The 26,595-nt window shown below is 40.1% G+C and overlaps 1 protein-coding gene across 1 annotated transcript in view; it reads left to right on the forward strand.

Annotated features, from left to right (window-relative positions):
- LOC124802584 (TATA-box-binding protein-like) overlaps positions 1-26,185 on the forward strand; it is a 48,474-nt gene extending 22,289 nt beyond the window's left edge. Inside the window, exons 2-6 of the mRNA XM_047263457.1 lie at positions 15,407-15,540; positions 15,619-15,862; positions 16,025-16,128; positions 16,211-16,305; positions 25,698-26,185. Coding sequence (XP_047119413.1) covers positions 15,407-15,540; positions 15,619-15,862; positions 16,025-16,128; positions 16,211-16,305; positions 25,698-25,774 — 654 coding nt within the window. The 3' untranslated portion in view covers positions 25,775-26,185. The remainder of the gene's footprint in view (positions 1-15,406; positions 15,541-15,618; positions 15,863-16,024; positions 16,129-16,210; positions 16,306-25,697) is intronic.
- The last annotated feature ends 410 nt before the right edge of the window (positions 26,186-26,595 follow it).

Raw genomic sequence — 26,595 nt, forward strand, 5'->3', positions numbered from 1 at the left:
GTTGGTACAATTTCAAGTCTACAATGTTCGTTGTACCTAATAGTTTTCCAGAGCTTGGATGCCCTAAGCAGTAAGCATTTGTGTGAGGTATACCAATGACTTTATATGGTCCATTATAAACAAACTTAAATTTAGAGATTTCACTGTCTACCTCGCTCGATTTCTCATGAGCTTTTACAAGTACTAAGTCTCCGATTGCAAACTTAGCAAAACGCGCTTTAGCGTCATGACGACGTATGCGAGCATCGGCTTTTAGCTTCATTATTTCTCGCAAACGATCTTTTTTCACACTAATACTAATGTCAATCCGTGGAGGGAATTTGATTATCTCTTCCACTAAACTTTTACTTCGGTCATCTAACAGGATTTCCTCTGGAGAAAATCCCGTAGACTCATGTCTCAAGGTGTTTATAATTCTCTCAAATTCTGCACGTGTCAATCAATACGTTTAGTTGTAGGCCGTGCATATTAACAGACACTACTATCTGTCTCCACTTATCCTCGACTGTTTCTTTATTTTCCCACAATAAATCCTCGTCTGTATCCAAGTCATTCCAGAAAAAACCATCCGGATTTGATCCTAAATCCGGCTTATGCGGCGGCTTTTTCAGCCTCTGTTCACATACAGTTTTAATTTCAACACGTTTGTCCTGAGGCTTAGTCTGTAGCTCCGCCTCCAATACCGAAACCTTTTCCTGTAACTCGTCAACTAGTGAGTGTTGCTTTGCTATCAATTCACTAATTGTCACCTTCGTCGATTCCTCTTTGGCCAGATTGATCTCATCTGCCAATCTACCTGGAGCAATGTGCCCAGAAGTATCTGCAATTACTTCCTCTGGATCTGCGCAACCCACACTGCTACCGTCTGGCCGTATAACGTCAGCTCTAACCTCATACACGCTATAATCTACGTGCTTTTCTACCAATCGTATCCGGCTATCACTAAAATTTTCGTAATCTTTCTCCTTAATACTCTCGCAATGTTTAAACTGGAGTTATGCGTCAGATGGGTCCGCTACTTCTACCACTATAACTTTCGGTAAGGTCTGCCGGTTAGGGCCAGAACTTTCCGTTACTATTTCAACATCCAACTCCTGCGGGACGAAACACGACGAATCTTGCTCGTGCTCCCCATTAACATCAACTATTTCTGGTAAAGTCTGCCGGTTAGGGCTAGAACTTTCTATCACATCACAAACACTTATCCTTCCGCGGGACGAGACGCGGCAAATCCTGTCCGCGCTCCCCATAAACACTTCTCCCGTACAGGCCCCTATAATCTCTTAGTTCGCCGTATAAGCGACCGAACTGCCTTAACCAGATCTCATCCCTCTCTGCATCCCCTCGCTCGATGACGGACGTGTTATCCGACATCAGATCTTCTCTCAACACTTGCGAATCATTCTTAAACTCAATCTCCAGTTCCGCTGTGGGTGTTACGGCTGCCTCTTTATAATCGATTCCCGGAACACTACTTAAATTGTTCTCACTGACAATGAATGTATTTTCTACTGCCGTGTCTACAGCTGATCTACTATTTGTGGGCGCACTCCTTTCTCCTAACACTGGCACACTCTCCCGCCGTTGATAATTCGATACGGAATTATCATAACGACGACACATCGGTTTTCTACTGTTATTGGGCCGCCAAAATTTCTCCACGCCCGATCGGCCCGGCTAATGGTTTCCCTGTCTCGTCCCAGCAGATACGCTCCCCGGATGCTGCTGAGGCGACTGATCACACCCTCTGGCGTTATTACTATTCTGCGAAGCCCGTATCACGCTAGTATGATACTTGTTTCCGTCATTCCTGTTATTATTTGCATTGTACCGATTGTCATTACGGCCCGAACCACTATTGTTATTGCTGCCAAGATTGCGGTATGCATTATTCCCATAGTTATCGTTGTTGTGGTTGCTGTGGTACCCGTTGTTGTTACCACGGCCTCTACCACTGTCGCGATTATTGCGCCAATTGTCCTCGTCCTCAACGCTTTCCAGGAAATCATTGATTGTCCTGTAATTGCTTCCTACGTAGCGTTTTGTATCATCTGGAAGCTTCTTGTAGAGTTCCCAGACTATTTCGGATTCCGTGCGGCGATCACGCAAATATTCCAACTTGCGGATCCAGCCCTCACAAAACTCCTTCATCTAGCCGCGCGAATTCGCATCGAAAGGCCTCGATACGACAAATTCGCGCCAGACACTTTGTTGTTTTTGCTCTGACCAGTATTCAGCCAGAAACAAATTTTTAAACTCGTCAAAAGTCAGGTTCGTCATGTTGAGGTATAAGCCCCGACGCTTGGCATCATCAGGCAACACGTCAATAACCGCATTAATTTTTCTCTCATTAGTCCATGATCTGGGTAAAACACTTTCACAAATTTTAATGAAATCCGTCGCGTGTATAGCGCCTTTTTTCAAGGGGTCGAACCGCTCCTCTTTCGTCAACAATTCCGAACTATGTGCACAGATTGGCACATAGCTCTGTTTTTCGTCAAGTTTCTTTTCTAATTCCGACACACTCGTAATTACGTGGCAAATGGTTGTCGCAAGCATTTCCACTTCCACCTTTTTCTCTTCACAGGTATTAGCCTGCTTCCTCACCTTAGTATCTACTTCGGACTCTAAAGCCTTTAAAGTTTCCACCTTCTGTTGATCCTCGTTTTTCACTAATTGAATTTGTTCCGTCACCTTATTCTCGATGATCGGAGCAACTGCGTCTCCTACACTTTTCTCGATTCTGCTAATTTCGGAATCAAAACGAGTATTTATGCTCGCAATTTCCGCTTGAAAGCCTATCATTTCCTGTTTAAGATTACCGATTTCGGTATTAATTACAACAATATCTTCTTTGATTTTATCAACTTTTGTGTTAACAACTCCAACATTGTTGTTAGCAACATTAATAGCTTTGTTCTGATTAGCTTCCTGTCAATTTTTTCAGACTGATCTTCTTGCTTGGCAGACTGAGATTCTTGCTTGGCAGCCTGAGCTTTAATTTCTGCCGATTGAGTTTCTATCTTGCTAGACTGAACCTTGATTTCGTTAATCAAAACATTCAATAAATCAGCTAAATTCCCGGAAACCAGCGGTTTTACTTCCGTAGCGGGTGCCTCTTTAATTGTCCCTCCGTATTCGTCATCAAGGGGTTCAGATTTGATTATCACTTCCGATTCCGAAACATTTTCTAAAGTTGGGAATTCCATTTCTGCTCTTTGTTGCGTTTCGGCGGTCGCGTCTTTCATGCTAGCCGCCTGCCCCTGAACAATGGGTTCCGCGGTGCGCGTTTCCCACTGTTCGACCGATTCTTCCGTGTCTAAGTCTATCAAATTTTGGTAATTGTTGCCTTCACTCATTTTAATAATTTTCAATATAAATGCCAAATCTTATTAGGATTCCTCGCACTACTTATTGTCGCTGACATAACGGCCTGTTCGTAACCAGTACTTTGTTACGAGATTTGCACAATACAAAATTCGTGTCCGGAACAACCTGAAATCTGAAGATTGTCCTGTCACCAGGTCGCCACGTGTAACCTCCCTCTCACTTATCGACCTTAATGACAGTGAAAAATTAAACCGCGTGTACCTAATGGAAATTTGGAAAAAGCAATCGTCACCGAAGTTAATTTGTCAGTAAAGAGGAAGGAAAGGGTTACATCTAAATGAAAGGAAAAATTCAAATGAAATTGGTGGAAATTAATTTTGAGAAAAGGGTAAAATTAATAAAGGAAATAAATGTGCGGTCGTTACGTTGACAATTAATTGGCGTTAATTAGATATTTGAGATTTGGGGAAAATTGCGGTCGCCAGTCCTATGGACAACTACTATAATAACTGAAAATGAAAGATTAATGCACATATAACACTGAAAGCGTAGCAACTGAAGGTTGACACGTGTTGTGTGAAAACTGAATGTTTGCCAGAAGTAATGAATTTAGCTACACTCTGACTTAATTTAGCAAAAGAATTAATAAAACCGGAAAATTGAAAGTTAATTTAGTGACTGAAATTAATAGTGAGATTTGTTTCTGAAGCACTACGAAATTCAGTAAAATAGGGTTAGTCTTGGGCTACCTCAACAATCGTTTCAAAAGCTACTTGAATCTACGCAATTTAGAAATAAGAGATTTAACTTTGAACTTGAATTAAATGATTCTGGACGATTAACAATAGTAACATTTAGTACGTACCAAGCTGAGCTGCAGTCACAGGTAAGCTAAAATATGCTAACAAAACTCGCACTCTTAATTTGTGCTTGTGTAATCTAAATATTGTAGCCAGCTATGAATACCTTAACTGAACTTTGAAATTAAAGCAGTGAAATGGAATGATATTACTTTAATGCTGGCGTCTGAATTTCGACACTCGGGTTCATTTCGGAAAAGGAAGGGACCCTGCTTGGTAATGCAATTGGGGCACAATTGGGGCAATGAGCAACAAAGGTTCATGCTAAGTTGCTGTAATTTTGTGATGCAACAATTTTAAAAGCTGAGGTCTGCCATACAGTTCTAAAACGTTACGTGCTTCCAGTCTTCCTTGTTGGTTGATGGAGGGTTTGAAGTCGTCGATCGAGGAGGTGGCGACAGTCACTCATTGTCGGCCGTCGCTGTTGCAGAAGCTGGATGTTGGCGCGCCTTCTTCTCGACACGGTCACCAGGCGAAACGGGCTCTTGATGTGCGCCAGCTAATGCTTCCCGTCCGCGACACCGTGTCAGAAACTGTCATAGCAAGTCGAGCGCAATTACATGCTGTCAAACCCCGAAAGCGCGGCAACTCGCGGGAGCGTCACTCAGCACACCTGCTCAACCGCACTACTCCAGCCAGACTCTCTCTGCCCGCGCTCCACCGGCCGAGTTCACACTACCAAAGATCCGAAACACTTTGGTTCTCCACACGACCTATCGATGTAATAGTTCGATAGCATAGTTTTCCCTAAGCCAGACCCAGCGTAAAAATACAAATAATATTTACAAAACAAACCAATTATACATCGACATAAATGCATAAATATATATATACAAATAGTAAAACAATTACAATATATAAAGACACAGAAATGTCATATCTTCAGGTAACAAAATAAGGAAAAAAATTATAGTACAATAGATGGAAATAGGAGGATATGCATTTCCGGCGTTACAAGCCTCAGGACCAAGTAGTATTACACATAGCATATTGAGACAGTTACATAGGGAATCGAAAGAAACTCTCCATGATCTTTTCATTTGTATATGGTCACAGGGGCTGTACCCAGACTTGTGGAAAGAATCTATAATAGAACACTTGCTTAAATGAGGAGGGGCAGTATGACCACAAACAGATACCTGTGACAAGCAGTAGGTTCCAAAGTTCTTGGAGACTCTTATAGAACAACTCCCCCCCCCCAAATCCCCCCCAATCATTTCTCCAACTGGGAACTTCAGTGCCAGTAACATATTTCCCAGGGACCGAGTGGAGACAGCCCTGCATGAAGTCAGGATGCCGTTGGGAACCTGTGGTGTGTCTTTGACAAGTTGTTGTTCTTCCATACCAACCTTGACTGATGCATTATATGGATGTGTATTGGAGTCTAGCTGTTGTCTGCTGAACCAGCTCAGCATCTGCACGACTAGGTGAGATGTTTATGACCTGGGCACCGCAGCTTGTTGCCAGCAGGCAGTTGCAGCCATTTCTCAGTGTGAATTGGTCTTGTATTGGTTGCTGGAGTGTCCTCTGTCCTGCACCGAATTCTACAATAACCCTTGATGACCCGTCAGCAGTGCACCTGTTGTTGGTAGTCGTGTGGTCGGTTGATCTCCTCCTTACCAGCCATTAGGTTTTAGCACATGACTGCGCCTGGATGTTGAACATGAATGTGGACGCCAAAAGCCCCCTTTGCTGGCTTCCACATTGAAGTTTATTGCTGGCAGCACCATGTGATGTGGTGTTGTCAGGAGTTTCTCCATCAGTAGATGGTAGGTGGTGAGCAGCAGGAAGTTCGTCAGGTGGAGACCATCATCTTGAGTACATTTTCAGCTACTTCATAGACTGTGCTGAAGCATCTAGGACATAGATTCACTACAGTATCATTATCATGGAATTGAGTGCTATAACTGTGAATGCCATCAGTCCCAATAATTAACTCATCACAAGAGATAGAATGCTTGAGTATTTAACGGGAGCTGGCATGAGGCTGTGTCATGAGACTTGGTCCGTAATGACTGCATGTGTCCTTATTCTGCTATATTCACTTAATGACTGTTAACTACTATGTCAGTTTCTTGCTGGATGCTCTTGTGTAAGTGATGGGTGTCTTATGAGCTAACAAATATGCTTGTCTCACTTCCTTTGGTTTTCTGTCACAGTCTTCTTTCTGTTGAATGCGTATTCTCACTCAGCAGGTGCCATCATAATGTGTCGAGGGCTTTGTGACATAATGGGTGTCTTCTTGTTTCTGCCTCTTGTTTTGGCATGACTTGATTTTGCCTGTGGCAATGTTAATGAGTTTTAGTAAAAATTTCTAATTTCCAACCTCTCATTATTCTGCACCATAGCAGTACTATGCGGCCCAAACTCTACTTGCTCCAAGTTTTAAGGAGCCTCATGATGTTTCAGGAGCTGTGTATCATCAACTTGGGCAATCTCACTCATGTCAACTCTGATATGAGTCAACCTCAGCTGTAGACATCTCTTTCTGCTCTCCCCCCTTCCCCCATCCCCCCTCCTTCCTTCCAGGAAGTTACTGATGACCTTCATGCCGGTGACCACTTTCCAAACCAGATGCACCTATGAGATGGAGCAGTTCTTGAAAGGCAGCTGCCAAGATGAATGGTGAGCAGAACAAACTGGACATTGTTCATCCAGATAGCTATGTTTAAACAGGGGAAGCATCCAGAAATGGATAGACCCCATGTCACAAGTGTAATCCACCATGCAGCCATCTTATCCACACTTAAGTCCTCAGGCCGTGTTAGAAGGTGGACTGACGAATGCCACTCAGCAATGCGGTCCAGCTGTGTGGCCTTTTTTCAGTGTGGGAGCTGGATTCAGCAATGTCTTTCGATCCTGTATCCAATACAGCGCAACATGCTATGAAACTTGCAAATGCTGTTAAAAAAAAAAAAAAAATCCTGCTAAAATATTTTAACTTAATATGGCAGACAGTACAATTTTGCAATTCATTGAGGGAGCCAAATTCAATATCTTTCCTTAAACCAGGAAAGCACCAAACATGTCCCAGTAATTACCAGAGCATTGCTTTAACAAGCTGTGTAGAAAAGAACTTAGAATGAATAGATGTCAGTCAGTGTTGACAACGTGACCCTGCTAGAGGCAGGTATTCAGCAGGTTTACCAACAACAGCATTGTATAGGAACACTTTTTGATATCAGTGAAGTGTACGATATGGCTTGGAGGCCAAGTGTTCTAGGACAGCTGCACCAGTTGGGTTTTTGTGGCCACCTGGATTCTTCTTATCTAAACACTATTTTCCAAGTTGGTGATATGCTGTGTAATAGTTTTGGGCAGGAGATATCACCCCACCCGCAGGTTTTGGGGAACGGACAAGTTGTGCCTGCTACAGTTTTATAGGGATTTCGTTAGATGGTGGCCTGACTGTGGGTGCTCAGTGCACAGATTAGTGAGACCTTCTTACCTGAAGGTAACTGATGGATTTCACCATGAGGTGATCATATTGGTCACAATTGCTCACAGGCCCAGGCCCATACCCAGTATGGGTAAAGAGACTAAGGATCTGCCACTTACCATCTGGCAGCAACTCCTCATTGTTCATCAGGCATATAAAATCCTTGCTGTTTCCAATTCATGAGCATACCATACTGTTGCTCATCCATCTCAAATTGTCCACAAGCAATAGGCTGTTTTGGAACCATGTTACGTATGAGCTGGAGTCACTGGTGAGGGGTGTGTATACATAGATGGATATATGCACAGGGACTATCTTGGTTTCTCTGTTATTTTTCGTGACTGTGTTCACAAGATCAGGTTGCCTCAAAGCTTCCCAATGTTCAGCACTGCATTATACACAATGTTGAGGGCACTAGAGCAGATGAGATGTGCTGCAACTGCTAAATTCCTTGTTTGTTCCAACTACATGAGTGTCCTTAATTCTCTACAGCACAAGCCAGTTATGGCCTCAGAGGTGGGATCTGACAGAGTGTGTTCCACAGCTTTGGGAGAGAGGGCTGTCTTTTTTTTTTTTTTTTTTTTTTTTTTTCTTGGGGGCTCTGCTGGTAGTGATTCAGTACGGGCACAGCAACTCCACGTTTCCCAAGCTGAGGACTGGCCAGCACTGCCAGACCTCTTCTACCATAAACTCTGGGCATACATCAGGGACCATATTTAGGTGTGACAATGGAACATTGTGTGTTTCAGAGAATGGCAGGCTTGTCATCACTGCCTGGACTGGTTTTATACTGCAAATGGGCTGAATGGCTGTTGCTCTGGAACATCTGCCCCCCCCCCCCCCCCCCCCCCCTCCCCCAGTTGTATAAGGCTTGCGCAGGCTTGTGGGGCTCTTCCTGGTTCGGTATCAGCTTCCCTGGCAGCTCATGGGATTCCTGTTGAGTGACCTCAACCCAAGTCTACTCCTGCTGGGACAGGTGTACCGTCAAGAAGCTACATCTACCCAACAAATAGAGCCTGGATGGTCAGTCTGCCCAAGTAGTAGTCTCAAAATTATTGTGTCAAGGCACTAGTTTGTCATAACACTTTCATCATAATCAAGAGAGCAGAGAGAACCTTTGAGATGCTTTCCTCTTTTCTTCCTTCTATATTCTTAAGGGGGTTTGAGGTTATTGCTTAGTACTTAAAAAGGTGTTAATTGACTTAATAATGTTCACACTTGTAGTTGAAACTGACATGTTACACGAAGTACCTTAACTTCTGTAAGGTGTGGGTACCTGTTTCAGTATAATGGAGATGGACTCTGAGGAATTATGTGATAATTAGAAAAAGCATAGATGTCACAGAAGTGCAGAACTATATGAGTACAGTCAGTGGCACTTTGGAAAAAAACTGCAGCACTTGTTCTGACCTTCAACACTCCAGAATTACTTGAACATATTCTTAGAGATTATATCTGTCTTACGGTTTACTTGTTTATTCCCAGTACAATGTGATATTTAAAATGCCAAAGATTTGAGGATACCAGTATTTAAATACCGCTCTGGGGACTGCCTAGTATGGAGTAGGAAGTGCGTAGTTTGTAATGAAGAAAGGAAAATTCAAGAGTTGAAAGTTAAGAGACACATACCCTAAGGTGAAGATAATAAAGCTTTCCAAGTTATGCAAACTATGGCATTTGCTACTTATTTTGCGTTGGTTCTCAAGAAGCCATTCACAAAGTGTAATGCCACCACACAAACCCAGACCACAGAATCAAGTATGAGTACATGCACTTGTCAATGTACCAGCAGGGAAAAAACTACATTTGACACAGAAACCACTCGGAAGTCATCAAGGATGGGCTTTGAACGTCAGCAAGATACCACTGCACACCATCTGAGTTCCACTAAGCCATCTCCTCTATCCATGCAACCAGCTCCTCCCGTAAGTGAGGAAAAAGTCCCAAACAAAGTAATTCAAAATCGACTATAGTCACAGCTAAGTCATCTATTTTTCGATTTTGATTTTACTGTTGAGGCTATTGATGTTCACATGGAGGAACCAGAGATAAGGGTACCATCTAATGTTCCCCCAGACCTCTCGGGTAAATCACTGCCCTTGGAGAGGAGGACGAGAATGTCCATCTCTAGTCAGTGACTACGGAATTGCAGTGGATCTTAAGTGGATATCAAACACATTTGAAAGAATTGCAGCTTCTGGCATGGGAGAGACAGTTCTGCATCTGCTTACAAGAAACTCATTTTGAAGTTACCGTTACACCAGCTTTATGGGCTACCACCTGTGCAGGAAGGACAATCCTATAGGAGACAGGGCGAAGAGTATGGTGGCTGTTTTCATTGATGACAGCACTCCTGTCCTCTTACCACGGTCATACATGCAGTTGCAGTGGAAGTCCTCACACTAAAAACATAATGTGTTTTTTATATCTTTCACCTTACTATCCGTTGGGTGCAGGTGCAGTGACAGAGCTCTTCCAGGCACTCCCCCACCCATCTCTCCTCATTGGTAACAACACTGCACATCATGTGCTGTGGGGCTTGGCTACCACATGCCCCAGGTGTCGAATTATCAAGCACCTTATCCATTTAGAGTGTATCTGCCTTTTGAACTCTATTGAGATGACACACTTTTCTACAGTAATCTTTCGCTGCTGACCTCTGTTTTTGCTCCCCACATGTTGCAGACTCATTTGAGTGGGAAGTGGCCACAGATTTACATTCCAGTGACCACCTTACAGTGTGGATCCACCTGCTGACACTGATGATGGTTGACAGAAGACTACAAGGATGAATGTTTCAAAGGGCAAATGTTTGAAAGACAGTCAGTAGGCCATTTCTGAACAACAGAAATGTTCCTGGGACAACAACTGATGTGTTTGCTATGCTGGGGAATGGAATCAGCACCAGTTCAGTGGATCATATGTGTAATATTGTGTAGTTTAATTATTTATTGTATTTAATATTGTCCATAGTGTGAAGTGTAATTTACAAAGTTAAAAAACAAGTTTGGTGCACAACATTGTGTGCAGATAGATCGTATCTCTGCTTATAATGTTTGATTATCTAAGGACGAGTGTCCCTTGTGGACGCTAGTCAGTTGTTTCCTGAGGATGGCCCAATAAGCCAAAAATTAGTTAGGAATAAACAAAAATCAATAGAACAAAAACAACTTGTTAATCAACCTCAAAAAAGTAATATGGTAACATGTCACCTGTGTGATCCACTGAACTGTTGCTGGTTCCATTCCACAGTCTAGCAACCCCGTCAGATGATGGCCTGCCCGAGATGGAATCAAGAATGTTGCTTGGCAATCAGAGCCAAATACACAGCCTTTCTGAAATTAGAACACCATCCATACACAAGTGAGGTGAATGATAAAAGAACTGAAGAGGAACTGCAGGAAGGAATTTGTGACTTTCATTAATCGGTTTGCCTCCACTGCACAAAATTGGGAATCAGTAAGGCAGATTTCAGGTAGGGTGGTACACCTCATGTTGCAAACTTATTGAGGAATGGAATCTTGGTGGGCATTGCTAGATACATGGATCAGGCTTTAGCTGAACACTCTTTTATTTTCACTGTGTCATTTGGACAAATTCCTGAATTCCAGATGTTCCGTAGGACTGTGGAGATGAAGACATCTTAGTTTACCATTCTGCAAGTGGGAGTTGGAATCAGCTCTGTCTGTAGCCAAAGACACTGTTCCAGGAACCGATCAGATTCATTATACCAAAAGCAGGTTCTTATGTTTCAATCAGACATGGTTTGATGGACAGTATACCCCCTCTCCCCCCCCCCCCCCCCCCTCCGTCCTCTTGGAAGAAGGCAATGTTAATCCCATTATGGAAACCGTACAAGCATTGTACCAACCCTAACAGTTACCGGTGTGTGATTAAGATTCTCAAGTGCATCATCACCAGCCACCTCATCTGGCTTCCCGAATCCCAAGGTCACCTGTGCCTCTCACAGTGTGGTTTCACTTGCTGCCAATCTGCCGTTGACAACTTAATTCTACTGAAGATGATTGCTCTGCAATCAGGAGCTCCTTTAAATACTCTTTGTGGATGACTATCTTCTACTCTTCCTCTGATCTTACAGCACAACGAGGCAACTACAGCTGACTGTTAGAAGTCTGTAAACTTAGGCCTATTAAACTAATGTTAAGTTCTCAACAGAGTAGGCTACATGCATCTATATTAATTTTGGTTGTCGATGTTTTAACTAGCCAAAGTTCACAACAAGAGACAGTATTTTAAACTTTATGAACAGTGTACACCTTTTGGGCCTACTAGTTGACTGGCACGAAATTAACCTGGCTTTCACAACTGAAAGACTGCAAACAGGTTGTGTCAAATCACTGAATATTTTGAAATTACTCAGCAGAAAGGTGTGGGCTGCTGATAGGTCCGGCATGCAGTTTTATAGAGTGTTTTTTCAGATCATGATTATGTGAAGTCTGGACCTGGTGTAGATGCGGCTCCCTCATACTCATGCTGTTCGGTTCTGTGTATTTTATGTTCTTACATTAGGGCACCCTTTAGTTTGGCTGAAGATCTGCCTGCCATCCTCGCTCATGCCGCCACCAATGCAACAGGGGTTTTCAAATTTTGTGAACTGTCACACTTCATCCCTAAAGTACTGTGGAGGGGCGGAGAGGGTAGGTCATTGTGCACTACATGGATAGCATGCCCAGATAGTTTGGCATAATAATTAAGTGATTTTCAGTTTAAAAGGTTAGTGCATTGTGACAGCAGCTTTTTATAATTAAGTGGACTTTAATACATTAAAAGCAAGTCTTTCTGTGGGAGAATGGCCTTTGGTTCTCCCCCTTCCTTTCTTACACTTCATACACCGTGGCATTGTCATAAGAAAGAAGAATGTTACTTCTAACAGAACTATGTGAAACACTGAATATCTTGTGGATCTGGATCATTGCTGTTCAGAGCTACCCACTAGTTTATCTCAAAAGAATCGGAGCTTTTCAAAATCTCTTCGCAAACACTACATTGGTACTCTCAATATACACACACTCTTCAAACTTGAGAAACTAAAACAACTCAGACATACTAGAAAAATTTCATATCAAAATTCTCGCCATTCAAGAGATGCGCTTCAGAGATGAAAACCATTTCAATACAGAAAATTACAGGATCTACAAAGGGAAAACGGCTGTCAGAAGAGGCATACCATCACTGTTTGGTACAGGATTTGCTGTACATAAATCAGTCGTGGATAACATCATAGACTTCAGGTCCATATCAGAATGTATTTCCACACTCCCCTTCAAATCAGCTAATCAAGCATTCACAATTACCAGTGCTCATGCACCAACAAATAACCATTATAGAAAAAAGCCACAAGAAGTTGAAAACTTCTTGGAAGACATGGAAGAAGTAACCAACAACATTCCAAAAAGACACATGAAATTTTTAATGGGAGATTTTAATGCGCAATTAGGTAAAGAAAGTAAGTACAAACAAATCAAAGGTCCGCACTCAGCACACATTCGTACAAACAAAAGTGGAGAACACCTCATAAAATATGGTCAAAATTTCAACCTCAAAGTTATGTCGACGCAATTTCAAAAGCCAAGATGAAAACTTACAACATGGAAAGCACCCAACACCGTGTGGAGAGAATTCCAGATTGATCATGTGGCCATTTCCACCAAATGTACACGGGAAATTCTAAATGTCACAACATGTAAGGGACTTTTCGAGTCTGATAATTATTTACTACAAGTTAAGATTAGGACAATCCCGAGACAGCAAAAAAACAGCACGAAACAAAATAGTCAAACCTGATCCGGAATACTTGAAGATAAACAGGGACAAAGTTGTTGAAGAGATTATAGGCATTCAACAGACACTTGGACAGACTTTGTGTAAACAATTCAGAAGGCAATGCAATGGGGGCAACCTCCTAGGAAATGAAAACATAGGTGGTGGAATGTGAATTGTGATATAGCCATTGAAAGAAGAACACAGGCATGGAAGAAATTCAGCAGTAACAGAACATCAGAAACATGGAAAGAATTTCACAAGATTCAGAAACAATTAACAAAGGAAATCAGAATAGAAAAATGGGCATATGACAACAACAGGATGAAAGAAATTGATGAAGATTTCAACAGAAATAACACTAGAAATTTTTACAGAATATTCAAAGAAAATATGAAAGGTTATCAACCTCCTAGCCTCTGCTTCCGAAGAACAGATGGATCCCTCGAAATGAACATGAAAGAAAATTGCAAAATCCTCAAACAATACTTTGATGAACTTCTGAATTGCAAAAAACCCACAGAAAAATTAACCTTCCAAAAGGCCACAGCCAACCCAGATTCTAATCCACCCACAATAGAAGAGATAGAGAGAATCATCAAACAAATGAGAAATAACAGAGCAGCAGGAGAAGATGGTATTATTGCCGAGAGCTGGAAGCTCCAAGATGAAAACATCACCAAGCAAATTTTTTAGATTATCTCAGAAATTTGGGTCACAGAGAAGTTGCCAAAGGAATGGAAATGTGCTTCGGTCCATCCCCTACATAAAAAGGATGATAAGTCAGATCCAAATAATTACAGAGGTATTTCTCTAGTACCAGTGACATACAAAATTCTCTCAAAGGTGTTATTAAACGGACTAGAACCACAAGTAGAGCCGCAAATAGGTGAATATCGGGCAGGCTTCAGAAGAGGGAGACCAGGCATAGAACAGATCTTGAACTTGAGAAAACTTTTGAAAGTCAGACAGATGAGAAACACTGTAGTTACCTTTGTTGACTTTAAAAAGCATAAGACTCCATAGACCAGCAAACTCTCTTTGACATACTGGAAGAGTATCGCATCGACAAAGAAGCGAGGGCAATTATACAATAGATGCTCACAGACACCACCTCGAAGATTAAGTTCATGGAAGAAATTTCGGTACCCTTCCGGATACACACAGGCGTCCGACAAGGAAATGGACTTTCACCAATCCTGTTTAACATAGTCTTAGACAAAATTGTCAAACAATGGGAAGAACAAGTTAAAGGAATACAGCTAGGAAGAACACGTGAAACAAAAACAATCATAAAATGTCTGGCATTTGCAGATGACATAGCCATAGCACACAGGAGGCAAAGGAAGCACTGGAACACCTACATGAAATAGCTGCCAAAACAGGTCTACGGATATTGTATGAGAATACTCAATACATGAAACGACAAACCAACAATGTACACATCATGCAAACGATGTATGGATCCGTAAAAAGAGTTGAAAAATTTAAATATTTAGGGGAATACGTACAAATAGGAGGATCAAACAAGGCATCCAACATAGAACGAACAGAAAGACTCCAGAAAGCATACAAACTCAAATGGTCACATTATAATAAGAAAAGCATAGCAAGACAGGCCAAAACTAGACACTACAAAATAGTTGTATTACCGGAAGCACTATATGCATCAGAAACGACCACAATTGGAGCATCAGGCAATATAGAGACAGAAAAAATAGAACACAAAATTCTCAGGAAAATATTTGGACCAATACACAAAGATGGCATATGGATCAAAAGACCTACCAATGAGTTATAGCAACACATTTATGCTATTTTCGGAGGTTTTTTTTCACATATATACCAATTGCCCATAATAGTGAGAAAAATTCCTGTGAAACTGTGATGTTCCAACTTATATTTCTAATTATTTAATTTTTGCATGAACCTATCTTCCTTTGTTGTCTTTCCTTAGTTGACACATTAGGTATGACAACCATTATTAATTTTTCAGCAAAATCTCATGTCGCCAATGGTTGCACCATCAAGCCAGATTGCACCACCAGCTAGTCTTGGGCCTGCTACTCCTGGTCCAATGACACCAATGACTCCTGCTTCTGCTGATCCTGGAATTGTCCCACAGCTTCAGTAAGTAGCACGTTATTTATGTACAGTGGATTGTGACGTTTATACTCTACTCGAGGAGTAATATTGAACTAATTTCAGGAATATTGTATCGACAGTAAATCTTGGTTGCAAACTGGACCTTAAAAAGATTGCACTGCATGCACGAAATGCTGAATACAATCCCAAACGCTTTGCTGCAGTAATCATGAGAATTCGTGAACCAAGGACCACTGCTTTAATATTTAGTTCTGGAAAAATGGTATGCACAGGTGCAAAGAGTGAAGATGATTCAAGACTGGCAGCAAGAAAGTATGCACGTATCATCCAGAAGCTTGGGTTCTCAGTGCGTAATATTATTATTTTTATTACTATGATTAGTAGTAGTAGTAGTACTGTTTAATCATCATCATTGTCATAATTATAAGATGCCTAGCATGTAGTAGGAATTATTTTCTCATTCATGAAATGGATATTTACTGATCCTTAAAGAAATATTGTGTTGCAGGCCAAATTTTTGGATTTTAAAATTCAAAATATGGTGGGAAGTTGTGATGTTAAGTTTCCCATCAGGCTTGAAGGTTTAGTTTTAACGCATGGGCAGTTCAGCAGGTACGATGTCTAATATTATGGGAGGTTAAATAGATATATTAAATTCCTTTGGGAATAACATTTGCTTTATTGTGTGTTTCAGCTATGAGCCAGAGCTTTTTCCGGGACTGATATATAGAATGGTCAAACCAAGAATTGTCCTCCTCATCTTTGTGTCTGGAAAGGTTGTTCTGACAGGTAAGAGTGAATATAAAACTAACCTAATTGTCTTTATTGCTATATGTTTCATTAAGACTGTCTGTTCAAATTTACTTACATTTTATGTCCTGCTGCTGAGTAGTAGCCGGAGGGCACTTAAAATTATGCATCTGAAGCATTGTCACATCAGGAATACATTTTCAGGACAAGGGTTAATGTATGTATGTATGTATGTTCACAAGTTGTCTCTGACCTGTCACACCAGCCCCTTTATTGAAAACAAGCACCTTCAAGAATGAAATGTATAGTTGCCCACTTCACAAAACGTAAAAATATAGCGATCTTTCATTACAGCATTAAGGAATCACAATCGGAGTACTCCTGTTACTTGGGAGTAACAGAATATGTGGATGTAAAGTATAACAATTTCATAGGCTCTTCTACAGGTTAAGCAAATGAAAGGCTTTAATTTACTGACAAGATACTGGAAAACTACACTTTTTTCAGTGAAAAAGATTGCTTGAAGCATTTGTATGGCTGCCCACTTCACAAAACATAAAAATATAGTGATCTTTCATTACAGCATTAAGGAATCACAATCGGAGTACTCCTGTTACTTGGGAGTAACGGAATATGTGGATGTAAAGTATAACAATTTCATAGGCTCTTCTGCAGGTTAAGCAAATGAAAGGCTTTAATTTACTGACAAGATACTGGAAAACTACACTTTTTTCAGTGAAAAAGATTGCTTGAAGCATTTGTATGGCACATACTAGAATGTTGCTCATTTGAAGCATATGGAATTTCAAGCTTGGGGAATGTGCAAAGTAAGTCAGATGGTATACATGCATCTTAACTGATGCCAATTCAAAGAAAACTGTCTTATGTCCAGCAAAATCCACTTTGCAAATTTCAAAAACTGGCTTCAGAGGAAATATTCTTCTATTAAGTACTTATCTTCAAGAGATTGTGAATATGTCATTAGATTAATAACAATATGTGCAGAACGGAAAGTATTTTTCCAGCACACTAACCTTGAACTGAATGAAGGCAAAGGTAGTATGTGGTACAATAAAATGTAGAGTCTGTTACACACTATCAGGGTGGCTTGGAAAGTTCTCAGAACGGAATAGAAAAAGGTACCTACATCACTGAACCTTTTTTTTATTTTTCAATGTAGTCTCCTTGTAGATTAATGCACTTGGTCCAACGATGTTCCAGTGCCTTGATCCCATCTCGAAAATGAGTTTCGTCCAGGCCTGCAAAATAGTTGTCAGCTCCGGCTATCAATTCTTCGTTTGAAGTGAATCTCTGTCCACCAAGAAAAATATTCATTTTGGGAAGAGTGGAAGTCTGACACACCCATATCAGATGAATAAGGCTAGTGTGGCAACAATTCATACTTTAGTTTGTGTAATTTAGCCGTGGCGGTGGCACATATGTGCGGACACGCATTCTCTTGATGAAAGATAACTTCCTTCCTGGTTAACCTGGCCTTTTTACACATATATTTTTTTTTTGCAATTTGTCCAGGAGGTTAACATAGTATTCTCCAGTAATTCTTTGCCCAGTGGGGAGACAGTCTACAAACAGAATGCCCTTCGCATCCCAGAACACTGATGCCATAACTTTTCCCGCCAAAGGAATTGTCTTTGCTTTCTTTGGTGGCATCAGAGAATCAGCATGTTTCCACTGCTTTGACTGTTGTTTTGTCTCTGTGGGCCCAAGTTTCATCTGTTGTTACAAACCAGTGTAAAAAAAAAAATGTTTGTTTCTTCTAAAATGGGCCAAACATTGTCCTGATATGTCCATTCTCATGCGTTTTTGATCCAGTGTCAAGAGTCGTGGCACCCATCTTGCAGATAATTTTTTCATTTCTAATTCTGCAGTTAAAATGTGACACACCCTTTCAGATGACATCTGGCAAGTATGAGCAATTTCACGCACTTTCAATCTGCGATCTCTAACGTTTTCCTGACGACTGGAGACTGTGTGGCACTGGGGTGCGAGCCTCTCACATCTCTCGCGGGTGATTTATGTATTGTGTGCAGCCGATCTTCTTCTTAGGACAGACGTCTGTGTCAAATACTTCTTCTCCGAAGATTTCATTCTGGTTAGGGAAATGATACTGAACTACTTCTCTACTTTTGAAATGATTTCTTACTCTCAGAATACTTTCACATCAACTTCGCTATATTTTCTTCTCCACAATAAAACAACCACACAAGTTTCACATGTGCTTTCAAGTCTCGTTATCTGGCGGTTTCCTGTGATTAAGGGTGGCAGTGTAGTACTGGTGTTGGTGTGCAAGACTCACGCTCCCTCTTGGCTGTCAAACTTACTTGGAGTTACTTCACCGATCTTCTTTCAGGATAGTCTATTGCGGTATTCTGCCCAGCTTCTTCTCGGAGGAATAGATGCTACTGTGGAGGAATTTTCTATACTTTTAAATTACTCAGTACACTCGAGAATACTTTGAGTTCAATCTCACTATATTTCATAACACACAACACTTTTCATACACTAAACATTTCTCCTTCCGGTCTGACAGAAGCTATTACAATCATCTTTCTACACATACAGTCTATAAATCTCTCCAAGTTTAACAAGACAACTGTCTCGACTTTACGGCAGTAAATGAGAGAATGAATGAATGAATAAAAGTCTCTTCTTTTCTTTCAACAACTATCAAATGTTCTCACCAATAATATTTTATATCTCACAGAGTACAATGCGCTTACACCTTGGGTGGGACGTGTAACTTCTTAGGCGGGCTCGGTGACTACCTGCTCGCGCCGATCATCAGTCCGATACACGTCCGTCCTGTGCACACATAATTGTGGGGCAGTAGACATAGTACTACTTTACCACACTTATCTCTAAAATAACGTGTGTTTGAAACGGTGGAAATACGAGTGTCTCTAGAATTTACTCCGAAATTCTCGAGACACTACATATCCCCCTCCTTAGCTCAAACACACGATATTTTATACATGTTCGTTATGTACATCAGTGTCGTATTTATATAACATTACTTTATGGTTCCAACAGTTTTCCTTTTAACAATTGTGCACTTAATACATCATGGACCTTTTGGTTAATTTAAACTTTGTAAGGACAAGGATCTTTCTGTTCCCTTTCCAATCGTAAATTCCGAGTGTGCATTACCCAAGTGTATGCTGTTATTTGCTCTTACTTCGCGTACTACTTTATCTAAGTATGGATTTATTTATTACTTACTACAATCTAGAGGAACCCTGGGTAAATAAAGGTGTTCTTTTCAACACATGTAACTTCACACAAACATAACACTGCGAGTGGGAACAAGAATTCAAAGTTACCTGAATAATCTCTACAAAATGTGTGACTTTTGTCACAATACTGCCCTTCTCCTTCCTTCCTTGTGTCTGCCTACCTGCCCTTTTCCATCCAATCAATTCTAGGTGCTTCCACCTTATCCTTCCTGAGTAGGCTTTGTAGTCCATTGCCCTAGTATACCTATTTATGTACACTGTGATTCAAAACTACCCGGAAAAATTAATATCCTATTTTACCCCTCACACTCGCTTCACAATACTTCCTTTAACCCTTTCTTGAGTCCTCCATTTCTCTTCCCATCCTCAGTTTCCAGTAGACACACACACACACACACACACACACACACACACACACACACACACACACACACAAAATTCGTTAGAATAGTCATTAAACTGACATCAATTTAGTCCATTTAAGTATACGCTGTAGCATAACGAACCACCAGATGTTCCTCTTCCTCCAACATACACCTACTATGATGTAATACTGTCCTCATAAACATGAATACTCTGTTCTTACCTATATAAATATCTCTGTACATGACCATGAACATTCTTCTGTACATATCTTTATGTAATGCGGAACCATCACCTTACATAACCATGTGCGCATACCTATCACTATGTGCACAATTTTCCTCCTCCAACACACGATGGTTCTTACATCATCTTAAACTGTGCTCTTTCTGTTTGTGTCTTTGTGTTTCACTGTGTGTATGCTTATGGGTAGTTGTGTAGCCTGATTCTTCAGCCAGCTTATGTAAAATAAGTTGAAGGTTATAGAAAACCACAGAAATTGAGAAGGACTTCAGCAATAGAAGTGTAAGCATATGGACAGGGGGAAAGATAGATTGGTACTCAAAAGAGAAGTAAGAAAGGAAAAAGTAGAAATGGTTGCTAAGGTTGAAGAAGAGAAAGAAGATAGCCCCAAAGACAGGAAACCCTTCCCATCCTCCTTTTCGAGGATCCCCGCTTTGCTGGTACTTGAGTGAGAAGCCGGAGGAGGTACGATGTTAAATGTCTCCTGCAGAATGGACATTCTCACCTTCGCCTTTGAAGCCCCCAAAGAAAGATCTTACCAAACCCTATGGAATGGCAAATGGTGAAGAATCAGTCACACTTGACTGCGAGGCTTATGTGAAAGATGTGGTGTGTATGTGTAGTGTTAGTCATGTTTGTACCTACACTACCCACCCCTTTCAAAATCGATATAAACGCTGCCCTCTGCATTACATCTCATAAAAGGTATAAATCTTCCATAAAAATGGAAAATTATACACTATGATAACATAGTTATTTCATTATTCACCTCATATTATATTTTATATACACATAAAATACCCTGTTCACTTTATGTAATCTAGATATCGTTCTTCTTAAACAGTATCATCATATTATATCTTCTCCTAGAATGTTATTCTGTTAGTTTTACCTCATGCTTAGAAGTCACTGTTTACAGTGACTCCTTAAATTAGTCATAACTGTGCAGTCATAATCAGTCACTTAAATACTAATATGATAGGATAGTTTAAGAGGTTATAAATAGATTACAGAATAGTCGAAGATTTGAAGTGAATCCAGTGTAGGAAAACTAATGTGGAAGTAACACCTAACCCAACTCAAGAACTGACGGTCGTCACTCCGCCCGTTAACACAGAATGTTAACATCCCTGAGGTACAGATGTGACTCCACCCGGATCCCGTGGATCTGAAATTAACCTCGCTTGATTACTTACGGACCAATACTTTCGTTAAATTTCGTGTGAAAGTCCCCACAACGAAACAGTTACCATTTTAGCAGGAAACACAACATTAAGTAAAGTTATTCTATGTTCTAATCTGTCCTGGACAAGTTTGAATTCTTTGCAAAAGTCATCTATAACCTTGTTAGCATCATTAGGATTGGAAAAAGCAACAATTGAAATGTTTCCGAAGATTATACTCTTGGTAATTTCTCGATCTATAATTATCTCAAATTTTTCCTCCAGACTACTTACATTTATAATGTCAAAGTTGGCTAATTTTTCTTTAAAATTTTGTTCTACATTGTTTATTCGTGAATTGACAGCTCATACATTAATACCTGGAATTTTCAATTGATTAATCAATATTAATTCCTTAGGTCGATCTATGCTCTCTTTCAAGATATTCATTTCCTGTCTTACCGAATTAAATTTAACATTACATACATTTTCAAAAGATTCCAATTTTTCACTAATTTCAGATTCTGCATTATTATGTTTGTCTTCAGTGTCAAATACTAATTTTTTAGTTAAATCCTGAAATTGCACATCCTGTCTCTGGTTAAATTCAGTAAATAGCTGATTAATGTGAGTATTTAAAGAACTGGTTAGTTCACTCTTTAAATCTAATTTCAGATTCTCGACTTTATTATTCAGAGTGTCAAATTCAGTCTTTAGCAAACTTATATTTGTTGCATGACTGTTTAAGATTTCACTTTGGCTACTTAAAACCTCACTCTGATCATCTAATTTGATGTTCATTTGTGTATTTACTGAATCTAACTTAAGACTTGGAGCACTTAAAGTTTCATTCAATTCCTTTCTTAAGGAAACACTCAGTTCATGTCTTAACAAAGCATTTTGAGCATTTCGTTCTTGTCTTAAAGAAACTGAATCTGCTCTCTGTTCTTCTAATCTAATATTTAGTTCTTGTCTCTAGTTGTCTAATTTAAGGCTAGTGCTTTAATTAAATTTGCTACCTCAGTCCAGTCTGGCATTTCCTTTGTTACAGTCATTGCCATGGCTGGCTCTGAAGTTCTTGATGCACAATTTTATGGATCTTGGACCTGGTGATCATCTAAAGAAAATTCACCACTGAATACAATAACTATAATAATAGTTTATCATGCAATCATCCCATCAACTCTAACAAAAAATTATTGTTTTTTCACTCACCCGGCACAAAGTTTTTGGCTGCGTCGGTGAGTAGGTGTAGAATCGGCACTGGTGAATAGCATAGGTGCCGGTAGTGTCGAACATTGGTTATGGTGTCGGCGTTGGCGAGCAGACGCGAAGTCAGCAACAGTGAACGGCAGCCATTGCAGTCAGCAACGGCGGCAGGTTACGGCGTTGGCGTCATTGGCAGGATACTGCATCGGGGTCGGCTGGATCGATGTGTGTGTGAGGACAGCTTACCTCCCCACACCAAATCATCTTAGTCGAACTATTCTCTGTCTTTTCCTTTGTTTGGTGCTTATTAACTTTTTCACCCTTTTTCCCTTTTAGGCAGAAACCAATTATGCGTAACAGTTTTCTTCACTTGATACTCCCGGTTGCTACGGCAACTCAGTATCTTCCTATCTCTATATCTGTCGTAAAATTCCCGCTTTCTTCGGGTCCTGTCACGGTTGCCACATTCTAGCGTTTTCCTGATGACTGGAGACTGTGTGGTACTGGGGTGCGAGCCTCTCGCATCTCTCGCGGATGATTTGCGTATCGTGTGTAGCCAATCTTCTTCTCAGGACAGACGGCTGCGTCGATCTTCACAATGCTTCTTCTCCGAAGATTTCATGCTGGTTAGGGAAATGATACTGAACTACTTCTCTTCTTTTGAAATGATTTCCTACTCTCAGAATACTTTCACATCAACTTTGCTATATTTTCTTCTCCACAATAAAATAACTACACAAGTTTCACATGCGCTTTCAAGTCTCGTAAATCGACCAGGTCTGGAAAACATTAGAACTTACAGTCTCTTTTGGTTTTAATAACCCTTGTCAAAACAGTTCTTGCTCCTAGCAAGTCAAACAACAGAGTATATCCGAGTCTGTAGATAATACATATTTCATTTGTTCCCAACAGTCACTACTATTCCACTGCCTTAGAGTAACCCTTGATTACTCCTTGTACTGGACATACGGCTTCCAATGCGTACGTGGCCACCACTTCTCAGCACCGATAGACCACCACAACTTGAGTCTTCTCGTAACACACACACACACACACACACACACACACACACACACAAACTGTAGCGCAATAGACACATTTCCATCTCTCACTCTTGTACGTAAAATATCGGGCGTTCGAGACTGTGGAAAGCCGAGGGTCTCTAGAATTTGCGTGGAAATTCTCGAGGCACTACAGATTCTCCTTGAACATTTTGTGCACTTTTGCATTGATTTCTGGAGTAGTGACACATCTTAGCTGACCACTGCACAGATCATCAACTAAGCTGTCCCTACCAAATTTAAATTCATGTGTCCACTTCCAACAGTTGAATATGAAGATATGAAGGAGCAGAGTCCCCATTGTATTCTGGAAATTGGCATGTATGTCCTTTGCTTTCATACCTTTCTTTACAAAGTGCTTAATCAATGCTCAAATCTCGATCTCCCCCCCACCCCCCACCCACCCACCATCTTCTCATATCCCTACATGGAAACGACAACAGAGCCACATCACCGCCACAGCTCTCTTCCGAGAGCACTGACATTGCAGGTGTTTACAGGCAACAGTCCAATGAATATCAAATGAACAACTTGTTGTGCTAGTGCTAACCTCTCATGGTGATTCCGAGAACTTTTCAAACCATCCCCATGTAATCATTTACAAATTAAAAATATAGATGCAAATGTTGAATATTATGTTGCTTGGAAACTGGAAGGAACTCATCTTTAGAATTTCCATGAGAAAATATTACAAAACTGGTATGATTATATAAGGTCTCTCTCCCTCTCCCTCCCCCTCCCCCCCCCCCCTTCCCTCTCTCACCCCTCTTCCTTTTTTTTCCCTTTCCTCTACAGGATGTACACATATTTTTCCACCCCCTTTTCTTGGATGTTTTTCTTTTGGATGTTCATGATGCCATTTGAATTTTGAAGGAATCATTGATAAGGAGTTTATTGTCTGAGCTTTTTATATAAGGCAAGTAGGGTGTACTCTAAAAGTATTATCACAATAGATAATTGAGGATGGAAGGTAAATAATAGGTCTGTAGTTGTATTTGTTTATTATTTATTGCTGATTAAGACTGTTGTCTTGAATTCTAAAACAAGTCAAACTGTGTGTGTAAAATTATCCATATATAAGTGATAACTATGTTCAGAGAAATCTGTATTTTATCTTTGAGGTAACTTCCCATTAACTACCTTACAGCTCTTTCCCATCCAGCCTTACTAGCGACAATCTTAATTAACTAATAACTAACTGTAGTCTTGAGATTTCTCGAAATACCTCTCCTGCTTCTATCCTGGTGTAATTATTTTGTCTTATGCCTGTTCACCTCCCAACAGTTCGTCCATACAATGAGCAGTGAACTGTCCAGACTGTTATACTAAACAACCAGTTCACCTTAAATGATGGACATTAATGTATCACATTTTTATGCACAGCTACAATACTGCATTTACTCATGAACTGAACTATATTTGGTCAGACAATATAATTATATAATTACTTTTCTGTGGAATTTATTGTTTGTATTCTCTAATTTAATCCAAGACCCCCAAAATCACAGTTTTATTTTCTTTACTTCTTTCTTACACAATGACCAGAACAAGGCAGCAACAATTTGTATTCATACTCACTTTTTTTTGTTCCATCCTCATTCTAGACCCTTTTAATGTTTGTTTTAGCATTTTCTTGGTTTTTAGAATGCCTTCACTATACTTATCTTTGGCAGATTTGATCTCAAAATCCTCACATAGATCTGTATTGGCTTTGGCGAATGCAAATCAGAATACCATTATAGTTATGATGGATCTTAATTCCATGGCGATCTTGATGGTCTGTTTAACTTTCGCAGTTTCTGATGCATAATTTAATATCTGTACTAGTTTGTTGTTATGTATATTGCAACATAGGTGCCCACTTGATTGTTTTTGTTATTTTCTTGCTACCCTCACTTATAGTTTATACTGTGCCCCCCTCCCCGGTTGTTTGTGACTCTTTCAAGTTTATTCTCCATTTCACTAGTATTAAAGACATGTTTCATTTTCTTAACTTATTGTTACTAATCAGGACACTAGGTTTGTATTGTATAGTCAGCTACAATGCTCGCTCATACATCCATATCACTGTTTTGTGAAATACACGTTAGTTAATTTGACATTTAACAGACTTAAAATAATGTTCATCCATTTTTCAGGTGCAAAGATACGGCAAGAAATATATGAAGCTTTTGATAACATTTATCCAATACTGAAAAGTTTCAAGAAGCAATGACAGTTATTTTCCTTCTACTATCCAGAGATGCCTGGCATTCCTCTCAAGGGGAGAGAGCAAGACAAACAGGAAACTCAAAGGACAGAATAAATTTGTAATTACTGTAAATTAATATGTACCCTACTGCTTTTATAGCAGCTTAATGTGTAACTCCCATGGAGTTGTAAAATTTATTGACTACATTTGTATGTGGGGCGGCTCTGCAAGTGCTTGAAGACATATGGGTGCCGTTATGTATAAAGTATTCAGAATGTCCTCACCAAAGTGATTTTGTATTGAACATATTAATTTAGGAATGGTGACTCATGTCTGTGCCTCTAATTGAATTGTATTATATCATGGTCAGCTATTGTGAACACCTTACTGGATTGCATCCTTTTACCATAAGACAGCAATAAACTTTTTATTTAATTGGCTTGTCTTACTTTCTGGTATATTTTTAAGAAAGTGCTGTAACTCTTTTGAGTGAGAGTTGTCTTTATGTTTTCAGTTGAAAAATCACTTTTTCATGTAGATCATGCTTAAAAAGTTGTGATTGTAAATCTTCTAGTGTTGAATAAGACTAAAAAGCAAACTATGCTGATGTTGTATGTTGTGTTTTGGACTTGGTACTTATGCATAGATAACATACATAGACAACAAACACAACAAAAATCTGTTTTTGGGGTGAAGAAGGGAGTAAATTGTGTAGTACAAATTTAAAGAGATTAACAGAAAAAAACCTAAATGTAGTCCATTACGCTTGCACTGCTGCTGCAAGGAGGCATTGCTGACTTGCTTGGACAGTGCGATGTGCATTGTTTTAAACATGGGACTAACTT

The sequence above is a fragment of the Schistocerca piceifrons genome, chromosome 6 (genome assembly GCF_021461385.2).
Source record: "Schistocerca piceifrons isolate TAMUIC-IGC-003096 chromosome 6, iqSchPice1.1, whole genome shotgun sequence".
Taxonomy (NCBI): domain Eukaryota; kingdom Metazoa; phylum Arthropoda; class Insecta; order Orthoptera; family Acrididae; genus Schistocerca; species Schistocerca piceifrons.